This window comes from Phoca vitulina, unplaced genomic scaffold (genome assembly GCF_004348235.1).
Source record: "Phoca vitulina isolate PV1807 unplaced genomic scaffold, GSC_HSeal_1.0 scaffold30, whole genome shotgun sequence".
Classification (NCBI taxonomy): domain Eukaryota; kingdom Metazoa; phylum Chordata; class Mammalia; order Carnivora; family Phocidae; genus Phoca; species Phoca vitulina.
The window spans coordinates 470,569-498,359 of NW_022589733.1; the positions used below are offsets into that span (position 1 = coordinate 470,569).

Here is a 27,791-nt window from a genome sequence, read left to right on the forward strand (position 1 = left end):
TTATTTTGATAAATATGCCCAGAGGACAACATAGGTTCTTAATGGATGATTGAGTCCAAATATGCAAAATATAGCTTTTGGTATTGACCATGGTGTTTTAAAATTCTCAAACATGCATTAATATATTCTAGTTTTAGGGAAAATATTACACATGGCCTTATCTTGCATTTAGGGAAAAGCCCAAGCTGAATTTCACATACAGTATCCCTTTCCTCTAAATTAATCTCAAACTGGACTAGAGAACAAAGAGACACACACTTTCAGGTTAGTACTCCCAAGTAATGAAGGAAATTACACAACCAACAAAACGGAATAAAGGAAGAAGAGCTTCATTATTAGCCAAGATAAGTGGTGGTTTGTTTTTGCTTTTTTTTTTTTTTTTTTTTACAGACCAAATGAGTTTTAAATAGCAGATCAATCATGCTACCTGGGGTGATCAGACAGATTGAACACTTATGAAGTGAATAACTTTATTAAGGTCCTGAAGGTGAGTGTCCGGAGGTGCTGGGTAAAACACATCACAGGTAAGAACAGGAAACCTACCTCAGCATTTCTGAAAGGCACAATCTATGGAAGGGAAACCTAGTATAATAAAACCCTTACTGGATGTACATGTAAAAGATTATGGTGAGCCTGTTTCCTTTTTAAAGGATGAGACCTTCATAAATTGGCCCCTCAGATTCTGGTGATTCCCGCCTCAAACGCAAATGCTCCAGTGTGTTATGAAAATGTTTGTTAATCTGCTCTGTTTCTTCACTGGACTCAAGATTTGGGAGATCTTCTCGAATCTTTTGGATAAGCTGGTTCAAAACCTGAATTGTGACCTACAAAAGAACATGTACAGTACAGTTACATAATCAAGCATGCATCATATATAAGATAATTCAATAAAAATGTTTTGAGGATCTTGTGTTACTCTCAAGAGTCACCACAGTAATTATAAAAAAAGAGAGATGAAAACATGATTCCTGGTTTGAGCAACAACTACTGGCAACTCACCAATAAATAAAACAAAACAAAAACAATAAGGGAAAAAAACCCAAAAAATAAAAAATAGAGCATCACGAACCAATAAAAGAAAAGCAAAATTTTATCTAACCTATAAATCTTGACCAACACTGTATTATTGCTAAAAGGATATTCCATTTAGGAATTATTCTAAACTTGTACCTGATGACCAATCAGCCTACTATATTTGTAAATTATTCTGTGTTTTTCAACAGTGACTGTTTTTATAAAATATTCATGAACAAAAGAGATGAGAATTTTCTTGCAGATAATGAGTTCTTCCCTTAGAGAGATGCATCTATAGACAGAAAAGGATACTAGGAATGAAAGAGACTAGTAGGTGCATTCTCCAAACTCTGACCCTTATAAACAAAAAAGAAAGTATCAAGATGATAAACTTCTATGTATCAAACCTCTGAAGAGCAGGAAGGGAAAATATTAGTTCACTAACAATATTTTATTATAGTTTACTTACCGCATCATTTTCCTTTTCATAAAAATAGATATATCTGTTCAGGATTTCTATAAAAAGTTGCACTTGTAAAGAGGGGTCCATGCACTGATTTGCTATTTTCAGAGCTTTCTTTAGGCACTCCATTACCCTCTTGCCTCCATGAAGCTAGAATAAAAGGGCGAGGGGATTGGGCGGTGGGGTGGGTGGGTGGAGTATTGAAGAGATTATTGAATTACAAATGTCCCACTTCACACAAGAAATAAACATAACCCTACAGTGGCTCTTAGGGCATACAACAAATTTAAATCTTTTTTTTTTTTTTTTAAGCAAACAGCTATACTTTACAAATATAATTTGTTTTATATGTTTATATGTAAAATGTTTTATATTTATTATGTATACTTTTTAAAGGCAGTGGTATAAACTTGCTGTATTACGATATCCTCAAAGTGGGGCTTCACCACAGGATGTAACTACACATTACACATTACTGTCCATTTCATTTCTTTTAATAAACAAAGCAATTTTCTTTCTCCAGTGTTTCTTTCTTCCTCCAAACGTTTCACCTCTAGTACACGAGGGCCATGGCAGCTATTCCCTGCTAACGATCCCCTTTCCTATAACATGGTCGGGAATGACTTCCCTCCTTACCTCCTCCCCATTTTTGTCTGTGTTTCTGCCAGACCAGAAGAGATGTGCACAGGTGCTCACAGCTCGGCCCTGATCGGGTTTCTTCAGAAGTTTGGATGCAGCAAGTGCACATTGAGTCCTCAGAGGTTCATGATTCTCTTCACTGAAGCACTTCATCCTCTCAAAAGTACCAATGATCAAGGTGATGGCAGCCAGCTGTGCTTTGGAATCACTGATTTCATCTTCATACAAAGAAAATGCCTGGTGAACAAGAAGCAGAAGAGACCTTTTCTACCATCTATTGGAGCATTTTCTAAAGTCCTTCCCAGCAAAACCCCTATCTTGTGAGATGCTCCATAGTCCCCCTTCAGATCACAACATGCTGACCCCTACCTTGGAGAGCCAAAAGACACAGCTGATACAGGAAAGATATTGACAACTTGCAACAAGGAAGCTTGTTTTATCGTTTGTTTAACCCACAGTTCTCAAACTGAATTAATAAAGGAACTTTTCGCTCCATGAAACACTTAGACCAAGACCCACCTGGAAATCTTAAATCTCATTATAGCACCTAGTAACTGATCCATCTTCCTGCTCCAAACCAATCAATGTGACTACAGTATTAAGAAGGAGTTCCAAGATGGTAGGAAAGGGGTAGTCACAAATTCAGTGAAGAGAAAAATCCATGTGCACCACCACCGTAACTACAACAGGTGACTGCACAGAGCAAAACTGATTAAACACAGAAAGGAGAAACGACCATCACCTGGGACATAAATTCGTATGCTACTGTTTCATGATTTTCAAAACCAATTTCTCCAGCAGCTAGAGCCCCTTGAAGAAAAAGTCTTAAGGGTAATTCTGCCAGCTCTGCTTTGATCAAAGCACTGATAGTCTGGTGAGCAAATGAAAAAATCTTCTGGCATTTCTTTTCCCATTTGTCATCCTAAAAGAGAAAAAATAGTTTAAATTACCTTACTTTCAAGATTAACTTGCTCAAGAATATTCATTTTATATGAAACTTCTATAGAACAAACAGGGAAAGCAGGAAAGCTGAGCTCAAGGTTCTCCTGTTATCGTCCTCCTTCTCTGTCTCATTTATGAAGCACACAAGTGAATCAGGCACAGTATCTTCTCAAAACATCCTTTTGTGGTTACTGGCTTTGTAATTTTTGTATATTTGGCATTTTGTTTTTTCTCATCAGAAAATCAACACACACCCCAACTGGACAGAAGTAGGAAAATAAATGAATTTTAAAACCTGAAATCATCCCTAAATCTACCACCCAGCAATAATCACTAATAACATTCTGATGTTAACACCTTCTTTTTTCCTATGCAAACGTGATGTAACTGGGATCTCTAGTCTGGTTTTGTTTTCTACTTTATAGTAACTCACCAGAAGAGTTAAAATGGGTTCATGCTGCATATTACTTGCATCAGACTTCTTTTCCTTCACTTATTTTGTCATAACAATTTTCCTCATGATACTAAGCTACTGGAAATCACTTTAATGACTAGAAAATATTCCACACACTGGATGTAGCATAATTTACTTCACTATTTCCTTTTGGACATAATCTGCAATGCCACAATGAATGCTAATGCTCTATACACACGAAGTTTTACTGAATCCCTCATTATTTCCTCAGTATAAATTCTCAGAAGTGGACTTATTAGTTCTTTTAAGGCCCTACTTACATACTGCCAGTTTTTTAGAAAGACTGTAGTATTTTACATGCCCATCATTACTAGATGAGAATGAATTCTCATTACACCACTGCCATCGCAAACCTTTTTCTTTTCTCTTTACCAGTTTGATTTCTAAAACAGAAGTTCACTGTTGTAATTACTAGTGAGGTTAAGTATTTTATCCATGTTTGACCATCCAAATTTCTTATTAAAGCAATCAGTTCTTTACATTTTTAAAAGACGGTAATCGTCATAGACTTGCTACAAGGATTAAATGCAATAATCCAAGTATATATAGTCTTTGGCATACTATATGCCACATAGTGAATGCTAGTTGCTATTTCCATTGTTACATTCACCAAAATCTATACATAGAATGCTGGAAAAGTGACTAAAAGAGCAGGTGTCATAATAAAAACTGGCCAAAAGCTGCTATGTCAGGCTGGCAGGTATACTGAATAAATCTTGTTTCTCCACTACTGGAAAAGTAAGTTCACTGAGGTTTATTTGTTAACACTAACCTGACTGTCCAACTTTCAGGTACATCAGATTGAAGTATTTTCTATAAAACTATTAAAGATTTAAGCCATGATTCTGCTTAAGGAATAAGTGCATAAAAAATATACACAATTCATAAAATTATTTGTTTTCAGGCTTTTAGAGAGAGGTTATAATGCAATGCTAGGCCCCTTCATGAGGCAAAACTACCTTGAATTAGATCTCACCTGTTATGTACTTGTAACCTCTACATGAAATTACTGTATCACTTTAGAATTGGTAAAGACTCTAAGAAAGTAAAATCATTCTTAAACTAAAGCACTCTGAGCCAATTTTGTCATAAACTTATCAATGTCTCACAAGTAATCTTTATTTTTTTTTAAGATTTTTTAAAAATTTATTCATTTGAGACACAGAAAGAAAGAGTACACGTATGATCAGGGGAGAGGGAGAGGGAGAAGCAGACTCCCCGCTCCACACCCCCTCCCCGACGTAGGGCTCGATTCCAGGACCCGAGATCATGACCTGAGCCGAAGGCCCAACCATCTGAGCCATCCAGGTGCCCCTCAAGTAATCTTTAAATACAGGAAAACTTTTGGCATAAATCAACTGTTTTAATCTTTCATTTCTAAGTGTTTTTATGTGATCCCTTAGCTAGTACATGCAATACCATTGTCTATTTTTGTATATGTTTGAAATTTTCTATAATAAAGAACACACACACAAGAGAAGGAAAAAAGTAGTGACATACTTAAAAGTAAACCCACCACTTTAGAATTCTCTTTGTAGCGGAATGCCAGCTGGTAAGCTGCAAACACCAAGGGCGGCAGTGTGAAGCGAATCCGCTGATTTCCACCAGCTCCAAAATGTTTTCGTGCTGTGTTTAAAATCTGACAAAAAAAAAAATCCCCCCAAAACATTAATCTTTCCTGCACTATGATTAATCATTTATAAAATTAAATGAGGGCTCTAATCATTGTCATTGCTACCATTTTTGACTACATCTGATGTACCAGGCTTTATAGTAGATGCTTTACATTATCTCACGGAGTCAATATAATCGACATCACAACCAAGACAGAGAGCAACCCCATTTCAAAAATGAAGGCTGAGGTTCAAAGAGGCTGCATAATGTGCCCAAGGTAACACAACTAGTCAGGGTCAGAGACAGATATTAACATATTTTCACACACACATGTACAAAGTCTGCTATGCTGATAAAGATTGTAGGCTCTGAAGACAGACTTATATTTAAAAGTAGATTCTAACACCTATTACCTGAGTGACCCTGAGCAAATTATTTACCTTCTCTTAGCTATAAAAGTTTCATCTGAAAAATGCAGTGGTGGTGTTTGTTCTTGTTGGGAAGATCAAGTAGTACGTGTGAAGAGTTACCAGTACCTGACACAAGGCAAGGGTGCAAGGCCTCAGAAAATGCTGGCTATTACTAGGATGCAAAGCAGCTATGTGCGTATTGCTGGTATGTCTTACCTCCCGATTCAGGAAAAAAAGACCATTAAAGTAAAAGGAAATGGCAATATACTTTAAAAGAGCCACTCTGAAATAAACGTCAGGTTGTTTAAGAAAAACCACAAGAATTCATGAAATACTTTTTAATATGTGTGACACAATGTGTGACATATTCAGGTTTTGTGAATTTCTCTGATATAATAGACAGATAAGAGAATGCATTCCCCCTTGGGGAAATCAGAGCTAATGATTCTCCCTTAAAGGTCTCTCGGTGCATAGATATAATCAACTGGCTACATGTGGAAGGCATACTTCCTACTAATACATTAGGAATGCAACAAAAAAAGAAAACACATGTAGGCATGTGTGTTATGTGAGACACAGAAACGTAAGGGAATCAGTTAAAATATTTGAACAATCAGCCAGTCACTGTGTACAGATCACACACAGTGCACCAAGTGTGACACCAGAGTGCCCAGAATGTTTATCAGTAAGGCAAGGCAAGGACTATCACACTGCCAACAGAAGTCAGCTTCTTTTTCACCCTGCTTATGAAGGAGTACAAGAGTGTCAACTATAACAAAGGAAGTCACCAGAAGGAGAAAGTCAGGACTCAACCTCAAATAAAAATGTTCCTCATTATATCAGTCTAACAGCCTATGAATCCAACAACAGTTAAACTACACTTTGCCCAAAGAATAATTAGACTGCCATCTGTGCTACCTTTCATTAAAATAAATCATCCAGATCAGTCACCAACATTCCTACTCAGGCAACATGTTATTCATTTCACAAAGATTTATTGAGATTAATGATAAAGAAAGGGAAAACCTTAACTGATTGTTCTTTGCCATGAAAAAGGGGTTAAAAAAAGACAATTTGAATTTTAAAGTCTTTTCACATATTTTCAATGTGACAAACACATACAACTTATATTTTCAAACCTTGGAAACATAAATACAACTGAAGATAAGGATTGTTGCTTATACTTTAAATTTTATTATGATAAACAACTGGACAATTCTAAAAGCAGCAGCATAGTTCAAAAAGAAAATGAACATGGAATGAGTACTGAACACCCAATAAAGGAATACAGGTTTTCTGCAATTCTTAAGAAGTCTTCAAAGAAACTAGAGCAACCAACTTGTTTCCCATAAGCTCACAATTATGCTTTTCTATATAAAGTGAAAGTCCATGAATGTCAATCTCTTATTCAGTTGCAATTTTTTCAAAACCTTCTAAGACCACAGCTGCATCAGACCATTTGAGGCACATCTACATGGGATTTCACTAGGAGCTATGAAGGTGTATGATAACTGAGTTAACTCATACCAAGTACTGCTGGTCAGGGTCCTCAGACCGCAGAAGATGAATGAACCTGCCCACAAGGCTCTGCTCATCAGCAAAGTCTTCAGGATCAGGGTCTTCTATGGGCTGATCCGGCTGATCCTGAATCAGCGTGGATACCAAATTCATTATGGAATCCACCTGTAACATGAGAGATGCAGAAACCCACTGAAGTGAAACCATCAGCATATAAAGTCACTGTCAAAAGTGTTTCCAGCTGTGTAAAGTTACCAAACAGTATTAATAACATAATTCCTTTTATTTTAAGAAAGTTTATGTATGCTGATACACATATAGATAAGAGTCTGGAAAGAGATGCACCAAAAATTAATTAATAGTAGTTATTCTCTTTCCGGTGGGATTATAGTTCTATAATTTCTTCTTTATAAACCTCTAATTTCTAATTTAGAGTAATGATGAGTAAGCTCATTGTAACCTTTTTTTAGTATTAAATTACCCTCTTCTCCCATTTCATGTGTGAGTCTCAAGATCTAAAATCATTACTATGTTGTCTCTGTTTTCCTAATATATATAGCATGTTGGTATGCTCTTACCTGGTCTTGAGAAACAATTTCTGTGTTATAATCCAGAACATTACTAAGCACGTAACAACTCATGCTCTTTCTGGACTCATAGTCAAAGTACTCAAAAAGTGGGTGAAAATGTTTTAATTTCAAGACTGTTAAAATGTTGTTGTAAGTGTCAACAGGTATCTTCAAAAGTCTGGTGAGCTCCTTTGAAACTGCACTACTGGTAGCAATACTACAAAAAGAAAAACAACAGCCCTTTAATGAGTAAAATTAACTTTCTACATATACAAATACACTAATTGCATAAAAACTTGAAAATTTTCATTTGTACATTAAAGGAAATAGGTCAGGTGGATTACACCATCTCAACATACTCCGATAACCTCTTTCTGAGAAGATAAAGATGCCTATTTAAATACAAACATGTACTCATCTCTTAATGTTCTATTAATACAAAATAAGATGTAACAACATCGAAAAGGTTGTACAGCTGGAGGTAAAATGACTGTCTAGCATTTGACATTTTCAGGAAAGTATTTTAAGTGGTAGTTAAGTTCCTGGACAGCCAATAAATACTGTATATTCATGATGAAAATAAGTAGGGAGAAAAAAATCTATGCAAAGCCAGCAACTCCACAAAATAGAAAAAAAAACTGCTTCTTCTCCATCAGATGTTGGTGATCAAGGAAAAGCAGGCTGAATTTAAGGTAGCCTATAGGAGCATTCTGTGGAGATGAGGCATACCTGGGGTATTTATAAGACCTATACCGGTTGGGATTTCTAATTCTTTGTCTGATTTTACTTTAAAACTTACTTGGTGGGGGAAGATACAGATACATAATTTAATTTTCTCTCAAATCTGGAATTTTTCAGTTCACAAAAGTGGAAGTAACCAAAAGAAGGGGCGATGGTGAATAAAAAGAGGTAAAGGAAAATAAGAAATCTTCCTGATGCGGCTAAACCACAAGAAGGGAGAGGAAAAAGAAAAAGATTATATGAGGTATAAGGGTAAGGGGAGAGGGGCTGGCTTGACCCCATGTTCAGATGCGGTGCAGGACAGGACAGTAAGGGGACTGCCGGGGAAAAGGTAAAGGGATCAGAATTGCACACAGTGGCCACTAGAGGATGCCACAGACTAGGACAGCAGAGTTGAGGCTCCCAGCTAGGCAACAAAATACTTTGATGGTATCAAAATCAAAGCTCAAAACAGAAAAATATTTTAAACAATTTAATTTCCACGCCTTAAATATACATATGCGCCTAACTTTTTACAACTTATTCATCTCTAGGAAACCACTTCCTACGGCAACACTGCTTAATATAAACACAGCTGACCCACAAACATGGATGTGAATTGTGCAGGCTGACTTACACATGGATGTTTTCTATAAATTACAGTACAATAAAATGTATTTTCTCTTCCTGTAATTTTTTAAATAACATTTTTCTCTAGCTTACTTAATTGTAAGAATACAGTATATACTATGTAGAATGTATAAAATATGTGTTAATTAACTGTTTTGTGTTACCGGTAAGGCTTCTGGTCAACAGTAGGCTATCAGTAGTTAAGTTTCAGGGAATTAAAAGTTATAAGCAGTTTCTCAATTGCATGGAAGGTCAGTGCCCCAACCCCTGTAACATTGTTCCAAGGTCAACTCTTAATTTCCTTACCAGTATGAAAACGCATTCATATATCAAAGGGGTTTGAAATGGAGAGACTCTGGTCCACAAAGACTACTTATAGTCCATGAGTGCCACGACTTGATCAATGTACACAACCAAGAAATTGGATGCTACTTTCTGCGCTGATTAACACCAAGCATATCAATCTAACAAATGCTTAAGACAAATGCTAACATTTCAAAAAGCAATTAAGAAAAACAAATCTAGGATTAAAAAGAGTGCTTTATGAGGGTTTTTATAAAAACGTAACTTTGACTTACTGTTCAAGGTTGAGCTTATTAAATATTTCCACTGTAGTTTCTAGAACTTTGTCAACATAGTCCACACGATCAGGGTAACACTTCATAGCGAGATTAATGAGAGAGACTTGTAAAGATACAACGTCCTCTGAAGGCATATCTTGTCTAGACTGAAATGTTGAGAAAACCACAGAATTTATTTTTAACAATCACAAAAGGATCTACCAGCTGAGAAGTTTCAAAGTTCTGAGAACTTAGGAGAAAAGCCATACAAACCTGTATTACTGTAGCCACCTGCTGTGAAAATATGTCAAAAAGTTTAATATCTGCTGGGATTCCAGGTCCATCTTCACGGTGAGCAAATAAAGCTAATCTGGAAAATAAAATAATCTTTATTTTAACAAATACAGGAATTTTTAGGTAGTGGGATCATGGATGACTTTTTTTTTTTTTAAAGATTTCATTATTTGACATAGAGAGAGAGACAGAGTGAGCACAAGCAGGGGGAGTGGCAGGCAGAGGCAGAGGGAGAAGCAAGCTCCCAACAGAGAAGGGGGAGCCCGATGTGGGACTTGATCCCAGGACTCTGGGATCATGACCTGAGCCGAAGGCAGTCGCTTAACCAACTGAGCCACCTAGGCGCCCAAGCCCTTGGATGACATTTTATTCTTTATACTTTTCTGTATTTTCTAGAAGGTATTTCTCCTAGAACATTAAAAAAGATTTTAAAAAAGGACATGGACTGGAGCCGATCATGCCCTCAATTCATTTTTTGAATTAAGGTTTTAATTCCATTACAGTTGACAGTGTTGTTAGTTTCAGGTGTACAATATAGTAATTCAACACTTCCACACATCACCCAGTGCTCATCATGACAAGTGCACTCCTTAATCCCCATCACCTATTTCCCCCATTCCCCCACCGACCTCCCCTCTGGAAACCATCAGTTTGTTCTCTAGAGTTAAGAGTCTGTTCCTTGGTTTGTCTTTTTTTTCCCCTTTGTTCATTTGTTTCTTAAATTCCACATGAGTGAAATCATATGGTATTTGTCTTTCTCTGACTTATTTAGCTCAGCATAATACTCTTTAGCTCCATCCATGTCATTGCAAATAGCAAGATTTCATTCTTTTTATGGCTGAATAACATTCCATTATTTATATACCACATCTTCTTTGTCCACTCATCTATCCATAGACACCTGGGCTGCTTCCATAATTTGGCTATTGTAGGTAATGCTGCTATAAACATAAGGTTGCATGTATCCCTTTGAATTAATGTTTTTGTATTTTTTGGGTAGATATCCAGTAGCCTGATTGCTGGATCAGAGGATAGTTCCATTTTTAAGTTTTTGAGGAACCTCTACAATGTTTTCCACAGCGGCTATACCAGTCTGCATTCTCACCAACAATGTAAGAGGGTTCTTTTTTCTTCACATCCTCGGCAACACTTGTTTTTTTGTGTGTGATTTCCATTTTAGCAGTTCTGACAGGTGTGAGGCGATAACTCATTGCAGTTTTGAGTTGCATTTCCCCTGATGATGAGTGATGTTGAGCATCTTTTCATGTGTCTATTGGCCACTGGATGTCTTCTTTGGAGAAGTATCTATTCATGTTTTCTCCTCATTTTTAAATTGGATTATTTGGTTTTTGGATGTTGAGTTTTATCAGTTCTTTATATATTTTGGATACTAACCATTTATCAGATATGTCATTTGTAAATATATTCTCTCATTCAGTAGTTTGCCTCTTAGTTTTGTTGACTGCTTCCTTCACTGTGCAAAAACTTTTTATTACAATGTAGTCCCAAAAGTTTATTTTTGCTTTTATTTCCCTTGCCTCAGGAGACATATCTAAGAAAATGTAGCTATGGCCAATGTCAGAGAAATTACTGCCTGTGTTCTCTTTTAGGATTTTTATGGTTTCAGGTCTCACATTTAGGTCTTTAATCCATTTTGAGTTTACTTTTGTGTATGGTATAAGTGGTCAATTCATTTTTAACTGAACGGTTTTGTCAATGAGGTCTTATTTCACTGCATTCTTACTATATGCCCTATTTCATACCATACATAAAAAGATTTTTAACAGCCTGATTCTTTGAAGCCTAATCAAGTACATCACAGATAAAAATTAAAGTAACAAATGTATTTAACAGCCATGATTTTAAAGAGCAATCTTTAAAAGATAAATCCCATTATTAGCTTCCATTAAGAGTAGGCCCAATTCGGGGCACCTGGATGACTCAGCTGGTGAAGTGTCCACCTTTGGCTCAGGTCATGATCTCAGGGTGCTGTGATCGAGCCCCACATTGGGGTCTCCACTCAGTGGCGAGTCTGCTTCTCCCTCTCCCTCCCTGATCACTTTTGCTCTCTCTCAAATAAATAAATAAAATCTTTAAAAAAAAAAAAAAAGAGTATGCTCAATTCACATATAATTCTTGCTACCCAGATTTAAACTGGTGATTTGGAGAATTTGCTACATAAATTCTTAGACTTTAAACTAGTAACTTAGGTATTTAAAATACAAAAAAAAGTATTTGCAGAAATAAATCTTTATTTAGGTTCCTGGTTTCATAAGGTCAATGATGTGTAAGCTAACGAGAAGGACACATATCATATACTAGCACTCAGCACAGTTGCCAAGCAGACACTCATTAAAGCCATTATCCCAAGTTTTATACTTTTAACCAAGACCAATGTCTAAAGAAGTAAAATCTAAACCTAAACGGGATTTACTAAACATATTTAATACTTTGAAATTCTTCTTTAAAAAAATGTGATGATGGAATGATTACCTGAACATTCTTTTTTTTTTTTAATTTTTTAAATTACTTATTTATTTATTTGAGAGAGAGAGAGTGAGCAAGAGAGAGCACAAGCCAGGGGAGGGGCAGAGGGAGAGGGAGGAGTAGACTCCCCGCTGAGCAGGGAGCCTGATGTGGGGCTTGATCCCAGGACCTTGGGATCATGACCTGAGCTCAGGGTAGATGCTTAACTGACTGAGCCACCCAGGTGCCCTTACCTGAACATTCTTTTTATTTTATTTAGACATAGAGAGTGAGTGAGCAAGCGAGAGAACACGAGCGGGAGGAGGGGCAGAGGGAGAGAAAGAAGCAGACTCCCCCGTGAGCAGGGAGCCCGACATGGGGCTCAATCCTGGGACTCCAGGATCATGACCCAAGCCAAAGGCAGATGCTTAACTGACTGAGCCACCTAGGTGCCGCCCCCCCTTACCTGAACATTCTTAATCATCTATATCTAATGGCTACTTGATAAAAAAAGATTCCAAATCAAATCAGTTCCCACTAAAAGGTAACTTCCATTATTGTAAAAAACAAATCTTGTTCTTTGAATTTGTAAGATTTAAATAATGGATCTGTATGACATTAGGGGCACCTGGGTGGCTCAGTCGGTTAAGCGCCTGCCTTCGGCTCAGGTCATGATCCCCGAGTCCTAGGATCGAGTCCCACGTTGGGCTCCTTGCTCAGTGGGGAGCCTGCTTCTCTCTCTCCTTCTGCCCCTTCCCCTGCTTGTGCTCTCACTCTCATTATCTCTCCCCTCTGTCAAATAAATAAATCAAATCTATAAAAAAAAAAAATTTTTTTTAATAAATAAATGTCTAGATTAAAAAAATTATTTCCATGCCTCCTGCTAAACCTCTTTCATGCCTAAGCTAGGCAAACACCTGGTACATACTCATACTTACAGAACAAAGCTGTTCATAGTGTAATTGCTTTAAAATCATTAATATAATAAAGATGTAACAGAAATAAGTAATTCACTAAAATGTTTTAAATTCATTAGTCCCCAGTCAGAACACTGCCCTCCAGTGTTGGAAGCACTTACCTATCAATTAAAGCAATGATTATGTTCTTCACATTTACATTTTGGTGTAACTCAGCACAGGCCCGGAGAAAAGGATTCAAAGTTTGAAGGTGGAATTCATCAGGGAAAACCTAAAAATCAAATAATAATTAATTGACACAAGTAAAAGTATTTCACATTATATTCTGGACTTACGGTAAAGTTCATATTTGTGGAATCAATCATTTAAATCTTACACAACTAGGGGCGCCTGAGTGGCTCAGTTGGTTAAGCAACTGCCTTCGGCTCAGGTCATGGTCCTGAAGTCCCTGGATCGAGTCCCGCATCGGGCTCCCTGCTCGGCAGGGAGTCTGCTTCTCCCTCTGACGCTAACCCCTCTCATATGCTCTCTCTCATTCTCTCTCTAATAAATAAATAAAATCTTTAAAAAAATAAAAATAAAAATAAAAATAAATAAAAATTAAAAAAAAAATAAATCTTACACAACTAAATTCAAATACATTACTTTTGAGCCTCTTTCAACAAAGTACATCTACAATTAAATTAAAACTAATGAGAACTAGAGAACTTGGAGGCTACTCTTTCCTACATTTTGGGGGGAAAAACAGATCAATACAAAGACCACATTATCAGTAAGAGAAAATAATTCTTTACTCAGAACAGCTTATTTTCTTTTCTCTTTTCTTTTTTTTAAAAAGATTTATTTATTGGGGCGCCTGGGTGGCTCAGTCGTTAAGCGTCTGCCTTCGGCTCAGGTCATGGTCCCAGGGTCCTGAGATCGAGCCCCACATCAAGCTCCCTGCTCAGTGGGAGGCCTGCTTCTCCCTCTCCCACTCCCCCTGCTGTGTTCCTGCTCTCGCTCTCTCTCTCTCTCTGTCAAATAAATAAATAAATAAAATCTTTTTAAAAAAAAAACGTATTTATTTTAGAGAGAGAATGCGGGCGAGCATGCATAAGAGTGGGGGGAGGGGCAGAGGGAGAGCGAGACCAGCAGACTCCCCACTGAGCCAGGAGCCCCATGCAGGGCTCAATCCCAGGACCCCCAAGATCATGACCTGAGCCAAAATCAAGAGGCAGATGCTCAACCCACTGAGCCACCCAGGTGCCTCAGGATAGTTTATTTCTATTCTATCAAGATTTTTTTTCAAAACAATGAAAATTAATGAAGGATAAAATGAGTCTTTTTTTTTTAAAGATTTTATTTATTTGGCAGAGAGAGAGACAGCAAGAGAGGGAACACAAGCAAGGGGGAGTAGGAGAGGGAGAGGGAGAAGCAGGCTTCCTGCCAAGCAGAGAGCCTGATGTGGGGCTCGATCCCAGGACCCTGGGACCATGACCTGAGCCGAAGGTAGACGCTTAACGACTGAGCCACCCAGGCGCCCCTAAAATGAGTCCTTTTAAAAGGTAAAATAAATGTCCTTACTTACCTGAATAATACACTCCATAAGATATTCTTGAGCCAAAGCATCCCTGCAATTCACAACTTGCTCCAATATGCCAGTCAAAACAATCTAAAAGAAAAAGGTAAGAGTTAAAACATTATTTTTAAATCCTAAGCCACTCCTCTAATAACATATTTAAGCTATTAATTTGAGAATTTTATTTTAGATTTTTCCAACCCATACTTACTTTTTAAATTAAACTTTAACATTTTACAGAAGAATTTTTCAATAAAAATTTAATTCTGGACTTCTACTTAATAAGTCATTTAGGATGAAGTTGATTTTATCAATTTTTTTTCTTTTATGATTTGTGCCTTTTGTGTCCTAAGAAATCTTTGTCTAATCCAACATTATAAAGATTTACTCTGTATTTTTTTCTAAAAGTTTTATAGTTTTAGGTTTTATATTTAGGCCTCTGATCCATTTTTTGAGTTTTTCTATATGGTATGAGAATGGGTCATAGTTCAAGGATCTTGTTTGCACACAGATGTCCAACTGTTCCAGAAACATTTGTTGAAAAGGTTACTATTACACTTTTATCAAAAGTAACTTATTACATATGGTGAGCCTATTCTGGACTATCTTTTCCAGGGCTAAGCAAATCTAGCTCAATGTCTGCTTTTGTAAATCACTTCCATATTGTCTGTTGTTGCTTTTCACTACAAGTGCAGAGTTTAGTAGTTGCAGACAACATGGCTTACAAAATCAAACAATCTTTACTATTTGGTCCTTTATAGAAAAAGTCTGTAAATCTCTGCTTTACTCCTCCCACTGATTTATGTGTTTATCTCCTCCACCAATATCACATTCTTAATGCAGCTTTAGAGTCAATCTCAATTTAAGAAAAATTAGTATCTTAATAATATTGAGTCTTCCAATCCACAAACACAAACTGAAAATATATCTTTCAATATACTTGTCTTTAATTTTAAAGTGGTTTTCAATGTAATATTATTTAATAAAAATATTTTAATTGAAAAAAATCAGACTTCAATTTATATTGACATATATTATGTCATGAAGTCATGACATAAGAAAAGGTTACAAGTAAAAAGGATATACACCTGTTTGTAACGTTCCACATTTACACCTTCCAATTGACTGAGGCGCACCAAATTTGTTCCCACTAAAATTCTCAGTTCTTGTCTTTCTCGTTCTCTTTTTTCTCTATCTCGGCTATGTCCCTGATGCTGCATTCGCACCCAGAGCTTGTTCATCTCTGCAAAGTTAAGTAGTACAAAATCCATGGAATCACTGATATCGCCAGTTGTTTCTTCACTGCAAAGAGAGTTGAAAAAAAGTCTTTACATACACTATTTACACTATAGGACCAGCTTACTGTTCTCGTTCTCCTTTGTGCGTTTCCTTCTTATCTCTTTAATACATCAATGTTTTATAGAAGAAATTTTCAACTTCATTGGCTTAGTGTTCAATTTCAAAGGAAATAGACTCAAGAGAAAAAAAACACCAGGGAGAGGACACAGTACAAGTGTAAAGGAACAAAAAACTTTCCCTCATTCCCTACCCTGGGTCAACTTGTTCTCACAGCAACTCCATTAATTCGAAAAGCTTTAAAAAAATGATATTTATAATGTACTAACTACGTAATTTTTTTAAAAGATTTTATTTGTTTATTTATTTGAGAGAGAGAGAGCACGTGTATGAGCGCACAACCGGTGGGGAGGGGCTGAGGGAGAGGGACAGGGACAAGCATACTCGTGCTGAGCACAGAGCCCGATGCGGGACTCAATCCCAGGACCCTGGGATCATGACCTGAGCCGAAGGCAGATGCTTAACCTACTGAGCCACTCAGGCACTCTAACTATATCCTTTTACTGTTGAACATTTTACGTTTTCAACTGGAATATAAGCTTTGTGAGGGAAGAGACCATGTATTTCCTGCTTATTTTTCATCTCGTAGGATAGAGAGCATAGTTTTCAAAATTTTTTAATGATTGCCTAATTAAATGCTCAAAATTGACAGTCAAATCATAATAAAACAAATAACCTCACCATCTTCTCAACACCGCTAAATTTTTACCTTTTCTATACCATTTAACTTTATCACATGCATGGTAAATTTTTATATTTTTTCTCTTAAAAAGGAACTGATACAGATATACTAAAAACTACTGAACTGTACACCTTAGAAATAAATGAATAAATGAACTTAAACAAGGAGTGCCTGACTGGCTCAGTCAGTAGGACATGCGACTCTTGATCTCCGGGTCCTGGGATTGAGCCCCATGTTGGATGTAGAGATTACTTAAAAAAACAATTTTTTTAATAAATAAATAAACTTAAACAAAAGGAATTAAGTTCCTCAATCTAGGAAATCTGCACATAAATAGTTCACCTAATTGGTTGCAGACCACAGCTGGCTGACCATCTACCCCTATGTGGAATTTAAGTGCAATGGACGTGGATACTGGAACACTGGTCACACAAGAGACAGGGCTCTCATTGAAAGGCTTTTGTTTCTTCTGTTTTGACATTAATATGTAATTTGTTTATAGAGATAATGTAAATCACTTATATCCAGGGTATCTGGCAGTCCATAAATGACAAAAACTGATTAAGACATTCAAGAAACAACACAAAAATTAGCTAGTTCATAGAATAAGTTAAGCATATGTCAGTACTTAATCACAAATATAACTTCAAAATATAATTCATTTAAAAAGTCCCATCGTCAAAGAATACTTAATGTAATGGAAAAACGCTCTCATAAAATTACGTTTAATGAAAAAAGCAGGTTCTAATAAATAATCCACAAACACAATTTTTATAAGAGTATATTTTGCATCATACCACATATGCTGAAGGAAATCGCTACATGAAATGCTACAAGTACTGCCTGTGGGTGGGAGAAATATTGATATTTGTTTTTTTCTATACACTTTTCTATACTTCTTATATATTCTACAACAAAAAAGTATAACAACTAAATCAAAAAAGAAAATCACTTACTCTGTTGGCTCTCCTTCATCAGGCAAGATGTTTCTGGTACACTGAAGAAGATAGTTCCGAAGAAATAAACCTCTCAAGGGATGCTGCACACCACGACACATTTCTACCAAATCTTTCAAAATATCTTTCCTGGACTGAGGAAATGACTTGACATATACAACTCCAACTGTGATCAACAGATAACTAGGGGAATTATAAGGAAACATTTGATTAAAATATTCATAAATAAATAAATAAAATACTAAAGTCAACAATTTGATTGTCTAAACACACTGAATCCAAACATATTAAGCAAGACAGGGACCAGGTTTTTCTTCTGCACAATGAAAAAATATCTAATTTAAAATAACAACTCACTGACCTTCCCCCAATCTACACATATACTTACATAAAAACTACATACACATATAGACATATAAAAATATATGTGTACATATAAGTATATAAATATGTACACACATACATATATACATACATAAGTATCATTATCACCTTTAAACATACTAGTAAGAGAATGTCATATTAATTTTTCTAGTAGCCAAGACATTAAACAAAATAGTATGCCTACTTTTTCTATTTCCAAAATTCTTCAATTATCCATATAGAAATAAAATTAATTATACCTTAAAACTTAAAAATCCAGAATATCTACCAAAATGTTAATTTCAATTTGTTAAGAAATTAAATAACCTTAATATTGGTTTTTAAAAATCAAAGTGGAAAATGCAGATATAAAAACCCTCAGATTCTCAATTACTTACAGCCTTGGGATAATGTTTCCAGCATACTGTACAAGTTCATAGAGATCTGCCACTTTTCTTCCTTTAGCAAATTCATCTGTCAGGTAGACTTCCAAGTAGTGTAGTTCATCAGAAATAGCCATATCTTTTAATTATGATTAAGGACTCAAATAAATCTAAGCCAACCTAAGCAATACTCTGGAACTTGCTGGAGTCATTAAACTATTGGACAGATACCTTAAACGTTAGTCCTTTAAGAGAACATGTTTAAATGAAGACAGAATTTCAGTTGGGCTTTCCTTATTTTAAAATAAGGGTTTTTATTCACTTATATGTAGAATTTAAGAAACAAAACAAATGAGCAAAGAGAAAAAAAAAGAGAGACACACAAACCAAGAAAGAAAGAGACTCTTAACTAAGAGAACAAACTGATGGTTACCAGAGGGGAGGTGGGTGGGGGAATGGATTATATAGGTGATGGGGATTAAGGAGGGCTCTTGTGATGAACACCACGTGATTCTAATAAAAACTTAAATAAATGAAATAAAATAAAATGCTAGGGATGCCTGGGTGGCTCAGTCGGTTAAGCGGCTGCCTTCGGCTCAGGTCATGATCCCAGGGTCCTGGGATCGAGTCCTACATCGGGCTCCTTGCTGAGCAAGGAGCCTGCTTCTCCCTCTACCTGCCTCTGTCTCTCTCTCTCTGATAAATAAATAAAATCTTTAAAAAAAAAAAAAAAAAAATTAAATAAAATGCTAAAAAAAATAAAGTAAGAGTTTTTAAAGATGTCTGGTAAAGCAAAGCAGTAAAAATAAGGATTGCCCATCAGACTACTAGAGGTTTTGAAATGGCAAATCATTGAATTCATTTTCACTTCAGAGTCCTGCATGACAAAATCTAAGCATTAAAGAACCAACTGCCTAATAGCCTCAATATCCTTCATGAAGGATATAGCAACAAAGAAGTTTAAGCAAAGAAAGAGGGTTTCTGATACTAAGTTTTTCTTTTTCTCACAAAATTTACATGGAGGAGTACTATTTGGTTAAGACAAAGAAAAATAATGTAATGCCAGAAAAACTTAATAAGAAAAAAACAAAATATGGCCTTATCAAGAAAAAAGTATGATCAGAATGGTCTTCAACATTCAAAAGATACAAAGTTCATAGTAGCTCTTTGGTGATAACATAGAAGTCCGGAGTTCACCAAGCATATTAGAAGCATGTTTCAGAGCATCCATAAGCTTGTTTTTGTCCTACAGAAATACCAAGAGAATTGATGGGAATGTTTAATTTAAACAAACATTTAACTTGGATTTGTTACACAGTATATAGCACTTAAATTATTTTAATTACATAACAATCAGGTTTAGTTTCACCTTGCCTTCTCTCTACTGAAATAAAAAGATTCATGGTTCCTCACCTGGACTGCAAAGCTTAGCAAGTCTTATTTAACTAGGACTATAAATTTCCTGGCATAACTCTAATCTTTCCAACTTCTAGTGACTATAAAAGTAGCTCCATTAATTCACATTTACCTGCAATCAAGAGAGCTGGCATATTAATTCTTTTAAAGCAAGCTACTATCCCGACAATGGCTTTATCATAAAGACAGAGATGTCTGAAATGACCATCCCTTAAGTATGCTTTCCTCTGCACAATGCCCATGAGTCCCACTCAACACATATATGCACACAATGCCTTTAAATACAGGAAACAATACTCATACTCAGAAAGAGACAGAAGCAAGCAATAATCAAGCTCCATACCCACCCATTTTCTCCATTCCAAGACATTTTTTTTTTTTTGCAAGGAAAAAATACAATACATATAAATGGTTAAAACAGCATTTAGAAATTGTGAGACACTTTACAAAGGTAAGATATCATCATCAGAGCAACTTATAACTTGAAGTACCAGCCTATTTGGTTCCATTTCTTAAATTTTAATGCAGAGAATCTATAGTTTCTAAATAGATTACTTCCTACCCTGTCTTTCAGAATATGAAAACACAGAAATTGGTGTAAGTATAATTTTCCAGCTGGTTGCTGCAAAAAATATGTATCTATTCAGAATGGAAACAAAAGACTTGTTCAAGATAGAAAAAAAAGATGAATAATCCAAAATGAAAGCATTTAAATACATCCGTTCAACAAATATTTATTAAGCACATTTATTATGTCAAATACTCCTCAGGTTTGAGGTACAGAACCAATGAGACTAGTAACTAAGGTCAGATATTGGTATCGTGATAAAAGGTAGGGTGGTCTCTTGTCCTCGGGAAGCTTCCATTCTGATAGGGAAGACAATCCCAAATCATAAATGTAAATGCAAGTAAACAGCGCTCTCTGCTGGAATTGTTCCATGCAGTGCTTGAGGGAGGTGAGATGGAAGATGTATGCCAGAAGACACTGAAGATTACATTCAGCAGAAGCAGTGGTACTATACAACCTTACAAAACATACAGACTGCAATTTCGCCTCCCATACTGACATTCTTACCAGGCATCTCTTCATCTGGAATGACTGGACCTTCACAGCCTGTATGGCTTCATCCAAGAGCTTTTCCTGCTCATCCTGAGGTGACTGCTGTGTTGTAGGCTGAAAAATGAAAAATACTTCATTAATGTCTCATTAGCACTCTCTTCTAAAAAATCTGTTATTTCTGTAGTTCTAGCCATAGCCCTTTTCCAAGGCTTTCATAAAAGGTTCATTCCAGTTCTAGATCTCAAACCCATTTATCTATTTTTGACAACTATTGAACCGTGAGCCATACCCAGTCACCCAAATTAATAGCATAATAATGCTGAAAGGGAACAGTAATGGGTAGAGAATCTCTACTCTCTCAGAAAATGACTCAACATTCTTGTAGCAGGTTGGCCTCAAACAACATGTGGTGTTAGTCTGAATCCAACAACAGAATATAGCCATATAACCAATCTAATCCTTATGATAGGTATAGTCTCACCCAAATCTCTAAAAGCCTCTTTTTCTCCTCTATACTACTTTTCATCTGCATTTTAGTCTAGTCTTAGATCAAGAAACCAGTTTATCAAACAATGACCTTCTCAGGCAATATGCCACAAGAGACTAAAGAACTTAGAAATAAAATAGCTGACATTATTATTAGTGACTGATAGTAGACCATAAGGAGTACTCTCCTCAAGTACCTACCTTATCATTTCAAATAGAAAAATCTACAGCTATAATGGACAAAATATATCTAGATACTCTTCCCTTTGTTATCAACAAAAACCTGCTTGCAAAATTAATTAGATCTACTGGTCAAACAGAATTAACCACTCCATCCTTCACGTGTATAAACACTGTGTTTATACCTCTACTGCAGTATGCATTATATTGTAATTATAAATAATGGTCATTTTGATGTCCTCGGGACCCAACACATTGCCTGACACATGTTCACTGTATGAACGAATGAGCTGGTTTTAGAATGTTTAGGTTATATGTTTAATAAAAAATGGCTAAAGAATCAACAGATGGGGGTGCCTGGGTAGCTCAATCAGTTAAGTATCTACCTTTAGTTCAGGTCATGACCTCAGGGATCAAGCCCCGCATCAGGCTCCCTGCTCAGCAGGGAGTCTGCTTCTCTCTGTCCCTCCCCCCACTCATTCTCTTTCGCTCTCAAATAAATAAATAAAATCTTAAAAAAAAGAATCAACAGATGAATGGCTAACTTGTGGTATACACATATATATATAAATATGTATACTGGAATATTATTCAATCATAAAAAGGAACAAAGTAGTGATATATGTGACGTGAATGAAACTAAAAAACATTATGCTAAGTGAAAGAAGCCAGACACAAAAGACCATGTATTGTATGAGTCCATATGAAATATCCAGAACAGGCAAATTATCCATAGAAACAGAAAGTAGACTTGTGGTTGCCAGAAGAGAGAATGGGGGAATAACTACTTAATGAGTACATGTTTTCCTTTGGAAGTGATAAAAATGTTTTGGAACTGGACAGAAATAGTGGTTATATAACACTGCAAATATATTAAATGCCACTGAATTGTTCACTTTAAAATGGTTAATCTTGGGGCGCCTGGGTGGCTCAGACGGTTGAGCAGCCAGCTCTTGACTTCAGTTCAGGTCATGATATCAGGGTCCTGGGATCAAGCCCTGAGTTGGGCTCCATGCTCAGTGGGGAGTCTGCTTGAAGATTCTCTCTTCCCCTCTGCCCCTCCCCCAATATTCTCTACCTCCTCTAAAATAAATAAATAAATAAATAAATAAATAAATAAATAAATAAATAAAATGGCTAATCTTACGTTATATGAATTTCAACTTAAAAAAATGTTTAAAGGTAAAATGCCTCTTATACAATGAGATGGAAAGGAGGAAGGCAAAGACTTACACATAAACCTAAAAGTTAAATCTGGTCTGTTTTATTATCTAAGACAAAACAGCACTGAATTTGAGATTAACAAAAACCACATAAAACCCATTTTTTAATTAGAATCACTTATAAAAATGGAAAACTTCTTGGTCTAACTTTGGAAAGAAAAAAATTAATAATACAAAATGCCAAGCATCTCTATTTTTTTCCTATAGCAAATCTAGTAACCTGTGCTTCCCTATGACCACGCTTCTTCACAAACATACAAATTTCAAAGAAAAAGTTATGACTTTTAAACTAAACTTAAAGGGAACCTTAATTTATACAGCAGAACTATCAAGTGTAAAATGTTGGTTTCAGAGGCAAAGACAACACCAGCATCTGAGGATTCTGACTTAATGAAATTCACTACCCATCCTGGGCTAGTCCCCTGAGAACTTCAGTGACACCAAGCTATGGTTTGGATTTTTTTGGCTCTTTATCTCTAGATGCAACAGATTTAACAATTATTAGAATCAATGGATTTCATTAAGTTCAGATGACCAACTTAGAGATAAATCAGGAAATTTTTATAATTATTGTGGTAAAATATATATAACATATAATTTGCCATTTTAACCATTTTTTATTTTTATTTTTTTAAAGATCTTTATTTATTTGACAAAGACAGAGGGAACACAAGCAGGGGGAGTGGGAGAGGGAGAAGCAGGCTTCCAGCCAAGCAGGGAGCCTGATGCAGGGCTCGATCCCAGGACCCTGGGATCATTACCTGAGCCGAAGGCAGATGCTTAACGACTGAGCCACCCAGGCACCACATTTTAACCATTTTTAAAATGTGCAGTTCAGTGGCATTAAGTACATTCACATTGTTGTACGGTCATCACCACCATCCATCTCCAAGTATTCTTTCATCGTTCCCAAAGGAAACTCTATACCCATAAAACAATAACCCCCCATTATCTACTGCTACCCCAGGCAACTTTCTCTATGAGTCTGTCTCTATGAGTCTGACTTCTCTAGGTACCTCATATAAGTAGAATCATACTCTTTTGTATCTGGCCATTTCAATTAGCATAATGTCTTCAAGGTTCATCCATGTTGTAGCATTTGTCAGAATTTCCTTTCTTTTTAAGGCTGAATAATATTCCATCATATCTATATACCATATTTTGTTTATCTATTCTTCTATTGATGGGATACTTGGGTTGCTTCCACCTTTTGGCTATTGTGTATAATAACATTAATATAGCAAATAAAACTGTAGTTACAAAGAGACTACAGAGATGCCTGGGTGGCTCAGTTGGTTAAGCATCTGCCTTCAGCTCAGGTCATGATCCCAGGGTCCTGGGATCGAGTCCCGCATCGGGCTCCTTGCTCAGTGGGGAGCGTACTTCTCCCTCTGCCTGCAGCTCCCCCTGCTTGTGCTCGCGTGTTCTCTCTCTCTCTCTGGCAAATAAATAAATAAAATCTAAAAAACAAAAACAAAAAAAAACAAAAACAAAGAGACTACAAACAATTCTAAAAATATTTGTATAGAATCCAATAGATTCAGTGATCTATAAACAAAAACTTAGCAGAACTCTATTTTGTATCAACTGGGTTTAAAATAGAAACAAATACAAAATATAGAAAATTACAGACTTATTACAAGGTAGGCTACAAATGAAGAACTAAAGCTATAATAAAGAAATGAATTTTAATTTTTTATTTATTTATTTTTTAATTTTTATTTATTTGACAGAGAGAGCACAAGCAGAGGGAGAGAGAGGGAGAAGCAGGCTCCCTGCTGAGCAAGGAGCCCGATGTGGGACTCAATCCCAGGACCCTGGGATCATGACCCAGGCCGAAGGCAGCCGCTTAACCGACTGAGCCACCCAGGAGTCCCTAAAGAAATGTATTTTTAGATATCACTCCCAAGACAATGTAGTTATGCAAATGTAGCCATTATGTGGCTATTCCAAGGGAGTGTCTTGATGTCCTTCCTGGGAATTGTCACATAGAGCAAAAACAGTAAGAACTGTTATGAACATGCTACCATTAAACACAAGCCAGGTAATCAACGTCGTCTCACTTATGGAAGTAGTTCTCCATTTACAAATGACTTTGTACTTATCAGTTACATGGATGAGAGAAAAATGGAAACACTAAAGAATCAAGATCAAATTAACATTTGTAACTAGGCTCACTTTAGCTTGAGACCTAGGACAAACAGTCCTCCTAAGTCTATATCATTGTAAGGTTCAGAGAAAGTGATCCATCATGGACAGATCAGTTATAAAACTACTCTCCATTCCAACAATGTGCATTCGTTTCCTCTTCTATTAAACAGGGACAATAAGAGTACTTATATTACTATTATGAGGAATAAATGAAATGACACAGATAGAGCTCAGAACCCGCCTAGCACTTAGTAACACTTTATAAGTGTTACCATTATTATTATGCCCCCTCAGATACAAGCAATTATCTCCACCCATCCTAGCAACTCATTTGTTGATCCATCTCTTCACTGATGCTGCAGATGTAATCTAACAACACAATGTAAATCAACTATAAAACAAAAATAACCAATCTCACAAAGACACAGAATTTCATCACATTTAATGAAAATACTATTTTTAAAATTGTAAGCCACAAAATTACAATTGAAGTAGGGAGCATTAAGGATAATGAGGGCTTGGGAACATATAATTTGAACATTAAACTGGCTCCAACTTCATTTACCGATACATTTCCCCAGGAATTCTATGCTGGTACACACCGTGAATATTCACTTCTCCCAGCTTCATCTACTGGCAACACTTTTTCTTCTCCACCTGGAGAATTTTTTTCTTTTTTAAATTTTACTTATTTATTTGAGAGAGCGACACAAGCAGGGGTAGGGGAAGAGGGAGAAGCATACTCTCCACTGAGCAGGGAGCCCAACTTAGAGCGCAATCCCAGGACCCCCACATCATGACCTGAGCCAAAGGCAGAGGCTTAACCAACTGAGCCACCTAGGCGCCCCTCCACCTGGATAATTTCTGCTTATCTTCCTCCCTGTATCAGTTCACATGTTACTTTCTGTAGTCTTTTTCAAGCCCCCTGCGCAGAACTTTCTCCCTCCATGACCCCACAACACTGAGCTGACAGTGCTAATAAAGCAATCCTCAGACTGTATTACATTAAGTTCCACAAGCATATCTCCCCCTTAGACTCTTAAGCTATTTGACGGCAAGGACTATCTTTGTTTCTAGTGCCCAGCAGTCCATGATATTAGAAGGCATACAAGATGCTTGGTGAATTGAATTGGATCCCAGAATTTTAGGACTGGGAAGAGCCAAAGAAGCAAAAATAAATAAAATCTAAAAAACAAAAAAACTTTCGGATGCAAAAGTGAGACTCAAGACTGAATGACTTGCCCAAGTCATAGAAACAGTGACTGTGACAAGACTGATACCCAAGTTTCCTTTCTCAAAAATGTTCATGAGGACAAGACTGTGTGTCCTGCTCACTGCTCCAAACTGGTTCATCTAGCACTGAACCAAGATGTATAGCAGATCCCCAACTAAGTGCTTTCCATTATAAAACACTGTAAATATCAATTCATAAATGCAGAGAAACAGACAAACCCTAGTTAAATTTTTACACTGTCCTTATATCACTTCCCAATAGTAAAAATTCTGAGAAATAAACAAAATCATCTTGTATGGCAATACAGTATATTAAAGTAGTACATGTCAAACATTTAATCCTACTTTCTGGCATTAACACATCTAAAGTGAAGCTTGTTTCCAGGCTTACAGATTTATAGAAACCTGTCTACATGAAGTAAATAATGAGAGAATTAAAATTGCCATACAGTACACCAACGTTCAAAAACATTATTTATACACTGCAGACTATGTCAAAAGCTAATGAAATGCAAGTGACAACTTGCCTTTGTGAAAACTAGGCACATGGATTCACATTTTGAGGAAGTTCAAGTTTACAGGCCAAGAGCCACACCGCGATTTGAGGCCATCACGAAGAGGCGCTAACAAGAACGAAGGCCTACTTCCAGCAAATAAAATACTTGGATTTCATCAATGGGGAGACATGTAAGAGAGCCAGGGTGTCCAATGAACAAATATTAAAGGGAACAAAAAGTCTCCTTTCTCTCTATCAGAATTAATGGATATCAGATAGCATGAGTCCTTCCAGGAAATTCACGTAAGCGAGTCCCTAGAATTCGCTGACAAACACCGCAATGGAACGGGGCTATGAGGCCGAAAAAGAGCAGGGCACCATTTGGACCCTCCAGTAGGTATTTCTTGCACAAGAAAAGGGCGTGGGGCCAATAGAGCACTATCAGGCACAAAGGTGGAAACGCGCGCCAGCGAGAGAGCAACCTCTGGGCGGGTCCCGACGCCACCCCGAGTCTCAGGCCCTCCGCAACGCCCCCGACCCAGCCTGACTCTCAGACCCGTCCCCTCAAGGCGCGGTGGTGGCCGACTCCACTCAGAGGCGGCGGCAGGCCTTCACGGAGTTCAGAGCCTACAGGCCGAGACACCCCCTCAGAAAGGCTATCCCATTCGTGGGCAACCGCCGCTATCAGGAGCCGCCGCCCACCCCGATCTCGGATCAGCCCGCCTGCGGCCTTCCCCGGCCTGTCCTCAACCCGCAGGCCAAGCCCGGCTGGTCTTAGCCCTGATCGGGCTGCGGGGCACCAACTCCGCCCGCAAAGCTCCAGGGCGGTGGGAAAGCGCAGGGCTTGGGAGAGGGATCGGCCCGGGGACCGCCGCCCCTCAACACTCACCATGGCGACTCTCCTAAGCCTGCAGCAAGCAGCACCCACCCGGCGCGGAGCCTCGCGCGGTCAGGTGACGCTGCGGCCTCTTCAAACCCCGCCCTCTTTAGCCCCGCCCTCGGACCCCCGCAGGCGGC

General features: G+C 37.1%; 1 protein-coding gene across 1 annotated transcript; it reads right to left on the reverse strand.

Moving 5' to 3' along the window:
* Positions 1 to 366: 366 nt before the first annotated feature.
* On the reverse strand, positions 367 to 27,766 carry VPS35 (VPS35 retromer complex component). The gene is made up of 17 exons (XM_032424296.1): positions 27,664 to 27,766; positions 21,021 to 21,119; positions 19,679 to 19,775; positions 18,545 to 18,668; positions 17,784 to 17,966; positions 15,878 to 16,091; positions 14,799 to 14,882; positions 13,393 to 13,502; positions 9,828 to 9,924; positions 9,573 to 9,721; positions 7,654 to 7,861; positions 7,085 to 7,240; positions 5,050 to 5,172; positions 2,859 to 3,038; positions 2,114 to 2,353; positions 1,484 to 1,627; positions 367 to 824 (listed from the first exon to the last, which is right to left on the reverse strand). Exons 1-17 carry the CDS (start codon positions 27,664 to 27,666, stop codon positions 645 to 647), a joined length of 2,391 nt encoding a protein of 796 aa, XP_032280187.1. The 5' UTR covers positions 27,667 to 27,766; the 3' UTR covers positions 367 to 644.
* Positions 27,767 to 27,791: the final 25 nt, after the last annotated feature.

Excerpts from the sequence above, each read along its gene's own strand:
- VPS35 (XM_032424296.1), bottom strand. Across the intron at positions 7,862-9,572 it reads AATAAGCTCAACCTTGAACA|TATTGCTACCAGTAGTGCAG; the intron begins GTAAGTCAAAGT and ends TTCTTTTTGTAG. Across the intron at positions 1,628-2,113 it reads CAGACAAAAATGGGGAGGAG|CTTCATGGAGGCAAGAGGGT; the intron begins GTAAGGAGGGAA and ends CTTTTATTCTAG.